This window comes from Echinops telfairi, unplaced genomic scaffold (genome assembly GCF_000313985.2).
Source record: "Echinops telfairi isolate 266 unplaced genomic scaffold, ASM31398v2 ScPeMD7_5868;HRSCAF=6743_0, whole genome shotgun sequence".
NCBI lineage: Eukaryota > Metazoa > Chordata > Mammalia > Afrosoricida > Tenrecidae > Echinops > Echinops telfairi.
In genome coordinates, this window is record NW_022109767.1 from 829,254 (window position 1) to 835,893 (window position 6,640).

The 6,640-nt window shown below is 41.3% G+C and overlaps 1 protein-coding gene across 1 annotated transcript in view; it reads right to left on the bottom strand.

Moving 5' to 3' along the window:
- Positions 1-6,640, bottom strand: part of LOC101637994 (histone H3) — a 145,646-nt gene that overhangs the window by 56,693 nt on the left and 82,313 nt on the right. Inside the window, exon 3 of the mRNA XM_004712485.2 lies at positions 1,300-1,311. Within this exon, the coding sequence (XP_004712542.2) occupies positions 1,300-1,311 (12 nt within the window). The remainder of the gene's footprint in view (positions 1-1,299; positions 1,312-6,640) is intronic.

Below are 6,640 nucleotides of genomic sequence, written 5' to 3' on the forward strand. Positions count from 1 at the left end.
AGCCATTTATCCCTCCGCCCTTCAATTAACCCCACATATGTTTATCGGCCAGGTTGGCACAATAAACTATCTCAGTATATTTCTTTTCTTTTTTTTACAGTATATAGCATTTATTTTCTCTACATACATTTGCATATCTTAAATGCAATGTAAAGTACCGCACTTCACTATAGGAATAACATCTAGTTCTTGGCAAGTCTCCATGAAACGGAATGAATATTTGAGTCGTTCCCAAAGATTGTGTCAAGGTTTCATTTGGTCGTTGTTCTTTGATGGCTCAATGGTTTTCTTTACTACTGGCACTAAACCCATTTTAGAAATAAAATCCACAACAAGAGCGCACACACAAAAATGCCCCTGCTTAGGAAATATTACATAGTAGAGTCTTTATGTCATTTGAGACATAAAGTAGAGACTGTGTCGTTAGAATAGTGATTGAGGTTAAATAACCAAGAAAACAAACAAGCAAAATGTACTGCAACTAGTATCGTATGATAAATGTATGTATGATAAAAAACAATGCAGCAGAACCTTATAAGTTTTAACTGGTGTATTTGAACTTAAAAAAAAAATCTGGATAATGTGAGTAAAATGCTTGGCTAAGAATACATGGGACTTCCAGATACCACTGGGTTTTGCTGTGAATAGTGCTATTGGCTTCCTTTTTATGTCAAGAACAGATGTTCACAGTCCACCAGCTGCAGTTTTGATTTGCATAAGATACCACAGTATTTCATCCTGGCTTGTTTGCACCTTCTTCCCATGGTTTAACATCTTCACCTGTGATAGGGGACTTTGTGTCCAGGGATGCAGCACAGTCAGTGTAGTAGAACGGTATCCATCGACAGCAGAATGATTGGATTAGGATCATAAAAGAGGAGAATAGCTTCATTTGGGAAATTAAAATTTTACAGTCACCACACAAGTCCTGGCTCTTCCTAGGCACAGTGGAGCCACCTGGGCCCCCTCGTTTGGTTGAGGATCATAAACCTCCACATAGTAAGATAGGTCTGTCCATCATACCGGACAACAGCATACAGCTTATCACCAACCAAACAGATCTACAACAGCATCTCCTGATGCTCAAAGAAGTCACTGCCGTCCACATATCTGTTTGGGGATCATATCTCTCCCCACCGTCTGAGAGCCTGGAGGTCAAGTTGCAGGCAGCAGCAATAGCATACAGCCCCCCACACCCGTTCCAGGTAGTTACTCATACGCCACTTCTCCTTTTTGACATCTGTGCACACACTGTCCACTTACGGGTATAGAGATCAGAACATTCCACTGACATGAGACAAGAACGTCCATCTTGACCACCAACTGTATACATTTTCCACAGAGGACTGCCACACCTACTGTGCTCCTGGGGGTGGACATAGTGGCAACAATGGTCCACTGGCAAGTCTGTCGTCTCATCTTTCCACTGGATTCTGATCGCTCTAGCCATCATGCCCTCCTACTGCACACACGGGACTTTCCAATACAGCCACACCAAGACCATGCCTCCATGCTTTCATTTTGGGGTTGTGTGGGGGTCCTACTGTATTCTAAGTCTACAGTCCGTCTCTGCCTGTAACCACATACAATCTGTCATCTAACATGGCAACACCAAATTATAGCTGCCTTTTGTTCCTGTTTGCGACAGGAGTCCACATATTGGTCTGGGGATCGTACTTGTTCTTCTCAGCGCTTGTCGCTCCTGTTGTTGAGTTCCTGCCACCCACAGCAAATGATGTCCCAACCATTGACTTCCAAGGTTTGGCTAAAGGACTTGGTAACACGGGCCATCTTTAGTAATAAAGAGTATTTCCTTGCTTCCATAATGAGGATCGGACACTCTATATCATCCCCCCAAAGTGCATTATTTCACGTATCTGTCAGGAACTGTGGTGCCGGAAGTGGGAGCCTAATATAAGCCACATGTTTACTGAGATCTCGGTTTCTAATTACTTCCAGGACATATTCCATCGTACAGCTGTGAGTCATTTTAGCAAATCTGTACAACCGCTTGCCTCTGCGGACAAACGGGTGGAACTCGTTCATGAAATACTTCCAACATGCTTCTACAACTTGTGAAAGCTGACGAACGCAAGCTGTGGATGACAGGCAGGCCCTCCAGATGGCCTTCTTTCAATTCAAGGTGGCTGGGCATACGCAAACTGAATCAAGGAGCATGGTGACTTTGGTGCTACACCTTCCACTTTTATTTCTTCGTGTCTCGCGTCTCTGACATCTTTAGTAAACACAGCGGCATCATAGTCTGAGACAGAGCAGAGCACCAATGTGGGAGCTGGAATTCGGTGATCGCCAGCAGTTTTCCAGATTTTAGAATGTTGGCTCAGCATGAGGAAGGGCTGGAAAAATCCATCTGATGCATGGCCCCATAGTGTGGCAGGATGTTAATGTCTGGCTACTATTGGAAGTCCTTGTCGGGTCCGGCGGCCACCTGGGGTCACGGTAGGGCAGGGCCTACATGGGCTGTGGAGTGGCCGGTCAGAGAGTGGAACACGACTTTCAACTCCTTCCCAGCAGGCTCACTTCCCCCACCCTGCTAGCCCCATGGGGCTGACCATTTCCCCCTCCATCTGGACCCAGGCGGGGGCACAAACTTCTTAATATGTATTTCTCTTATAGCTAATGAATGCAAACATTTCTTCATATGATTGTTGACTGCCTGGATGACATGGCGAATTCATGTCCTGTACCGAATTTTGAGTGGGTTATTTGTTATTTTTCTTGTTGAGGTGCTGTGATTTCCAACAGATTTTTTGAAATTAACCCTTTACTAATATATCATTGCTTGATTTTTCCCCTGGGCTGTAGGTCTTCTTTTTGCCTTATTGATGAAGTCTTTCGATGTGCATAGGTGTAGTATTTTTAGGAGGTCTTAGTACTCCCTCCATTTTTGTCTTCCACAGTTTAGTAGTGTATTCTGCCCTTAGGTTTGCCCCTATTTTTCATTGATGGCTTTCAGGGATCTAAGGTTTATATTTAGATCTTTAATCCATCTTCAATACCTTTTCTTTCACGTGATTTGATGGGTTAATTTTGTTTCCTTTTTTTTCAGGTGGCGATCCCATTTTTCCTCTGCTATTTAGTGAAAAGTCTATCTCTTACCCCACTTAACGTGTCCTTTAGTAAAGATCAGATCTCTGTAGGTACTTGGTTGTATGTCTGGGTTCTCAGTTCTAATCCATTGGGCTTCGTGTCTGTCATTAAACCAATACCAAGCTGTGGCTACATCATAGGGTTTAATATCTGGGAGTTCGCCTACTTTGTTTCTGCTTGTTAGTAGTGTCTTATTTATCCTGGGTTTCTTTCTTTTCCAGGTAAAGTTGGTTATTAGCTTTCTGTTTCTTTGAAGAATTGTGCTAGGATTTGGATCGTAATTGCTTTGGGATTTGGATCGTAATTGACTTTATAAAGTATTTGGGGAATATTGACATTTCACTGTTTTTAATCTTCTTATCCAGGAACATAGGACATTGTACTTGAGTCTTTTGTTTGTTTGCAGAAATGTTTTATAGTTCTCTTTGTATACGTTTTCCCCCCTCCGGTAAGATTTATTCCTAGATATTTATCTTTTGAGTAGTTACTGTAAATAATATTGTTCTTTTAATTTCATTTTACTTTACAAGAATTCAGCTTTACTCTACAAGAATCCAATTGATTTCTGGCTGTTGAGCTCACAGCTTGCTACATTGCCAACATTTTCAATTAGGTTCACTGTTTTTTAAATGGAATCTTTGGGATTTTTCACAAAGGGGATAACTTAAAAAAAAAAAAAAAAGGTTTTTTTTTCAAAGTTATGTATTAAAATTTGTTTATGAAACAACCTTATCTCCTTCAAAGTGCTCTCCATGTCATCTTTCCTAATCTGCTATTCCATTCTTAGAAACAGTTTTCAAACTCATCTGTTTGGATGGCTGAGAGCACATCCCTCTTTTTTTTTTTTTCACTTCTCTACGTGTTAAAATTGCTGTCCTTCTTATTTGAAGAAACAAAAAGCAGTCACATGAATCCAGGTCAGGTATGTGGGGCCAGAGAAGCATGCTGATTTTGCCAAAAACTGGTCCACTGAGATGGCTGCGTGAGCAGATGCATTGTCATGGTGGAAAAACCAGTCCCCCCAACTGCCACAAATCAGTCCTTTTTGGTCACATACTGTCACGTAATCTTTTCAGAACCTCTAAATAGAAGGCTTGATTAACAGTCTGATCCAGTGGAATTAACTCCAAATGCATTTTCTTCCTTTCAGGAAGTTGAAGGGCGTCTAGAATAGGGTTTGTCCTCAATCAACATTTCATCTTTTTTGAAATGAGAAAACCACTCATACACTGGCATTTTTCCCATAGTGCTCTCCTTGTAAGCTGTGTTCAACATCACACCATTTCTGCGGCATTTTTCCCGAGCAGGAAACAAAATCTCCCAGCTGCAAACTGTTCTCTTAAGTCGGCCATCTCCAAAAAAGTGGTTAGAGTGAAGCTGCTTTTACGCAAAAGTCACTGTGACAAGAGAGAACCTTCCCAGGAGACACCACTGGGTGCACTAATTCAGAGTTGCTCATGCTCACCTAGCGGGAAAATGCGTACTGCACACACTCCGTCTGCTCCACCTCTTTTCTGTGTGTGTGTGTGTGTGTGTGTTTTGGGGAGGGGGGTTACTCCCACATGTATAGGATTATATTGTCTGCAAATAAAGAGAGTTTTGCTACTTCTCTGCCAACATAGTTGCCTTTAATGTCTTTTTGATACCTTATAGCTCTTGCTAAGACTTCAGTGTTACTCACCACACCCCTGTCCGGTTCCCGTTTCAAGGGGCAATGTTTTCAACTTTTCTCCATTAAGTGGGCTGCTAGCGGTTGGTTATTGCATTGAGGAATTTTCCTTCTGTTATTACTTTGCATGTTTTTATAAAGAATAGATGTTGAATGTTATCAAATGCTTTTTCCTCATCAATTGATATAATTATATGGTTTTTATTATTTCATTTCTGTGGTGGATTGTGTTGAGTGTTCTTCTAATATTAAATGAATCTTGCATACCTGATGTTAATCGCACTTGATCACGATATATTAATTTTTATGCTTTTTTGAATTCTGTTGGATAGAATTTTGTCGAAAATTTTGATATCTGTACATCAGTGGTATTGGTCTATAATTTTCAATACTGGTGATGTCTTAGTCTGGCTTAGTTATCAGGGTTATACTTGCTTCATAAAATGAGTTTTGTAGTGCACTGTATGTTTGTATATTGTGCAATACTAGTTCACGTAGGATTGGTGTCAACTCTTCTCTAAATGCTTCATAGAATTCACCTTAAAACCATCTGGTCCTGAACATTTAGATGTTTGGAGTTTTAAAAAAAATTAACAGATCTATTTCTTCTTGGGAGTTTCCACATCTGTCTGTGTTAATTTGGGTTGTTGTTGTTGTTGTTGTTGTTGTTAGGTGTCAACAAGTTGGTTCTGCCTCATAGTAACCCTATGTACAACAGAAAGAAACACTACCCATTCCTTCAGTGTGGGGAACAGAAAGACTTCTCCCAATTTGTCTCCCCCAATATTTGCCAAACTTAGCTGCTTGCTACACATGGCGAATGACTAAACACTTGGAGGTCAACAGAAGTAGGTCAGGGGTTATTCTCCCTAAGGATTATCAGCCATCCAGAGCAAGCAGTCACCACTGTTTATCCCACAACAAGTAGGACCCACTTCCTTCTGATAAGGATAGGAGTTGACTGTTTCCTTGTAGGAGACCCCTGAGAGGTCAAGCCCACCCAAGGGTGACTAAGGTTAGGGCGCCATCATGAATCTAGGGTCCGCCCATCTTGTCACATGTATACCTCTAGTCCCTCCCATTCCTATGGGCACACCCCTAGCTCATCCCCTTCCTGTCATGCTTATGTCTATCGTACATTCCCTTCCTATGATGTGTATGCCTATTGTACTGCCCCTTCCTGTGACCTGTGGTTACTGATAATCACGCCCCTCTAGGTATTGATGGCCCTTGGTTAGCAATAGAGTGGGGCTCTCCTGCTCTTGCTCCCGAGCGCTCCCCATGAGGACCACCAAGCGGGGCTAAGGTGAGCATGCTACCATGAAATGTGTCTGACTCCATTATTTCAATCTCTCCTCTATCTTTCATGCTCTCTATGACTTTACTATAATCTTTACTTAGTATCACTGTACAATTGCGCCTACCGGACCAGTGATGATGCATAAGCTCACCCTGATCAATAGGAGACATAAGGCAAATTTACACAGAGGGATGCCCTTAAATATAACCGATCAATATTTTCCTAAAATGTTAAGGTCCTGGAAGACTAGGGCAGGCTGAGGACCTATGACAGACTTGAAGAAACTAAGGAAAAAAGTCATTTCGATGTAGGGTCTTGAGTTGGATACAGGAACAAGTAAACTGTATTCGTGTAAAAGCTGATGAAATTTCAACAAGATCTGGAGTTTAGTTAACGATACTCCACCAATATTAACGTCCTGGTCTTGATAATTAGACAATTGTTCTATCAGACAGTAATATTAAAGGAGACGGATAAAGGGATATAAGGAATCTTTTTGTATCATTTTGATAGCTTTCCTGTAAATGTAAGGTTACTCAAAACGTAAAGTTTTCTTTTCA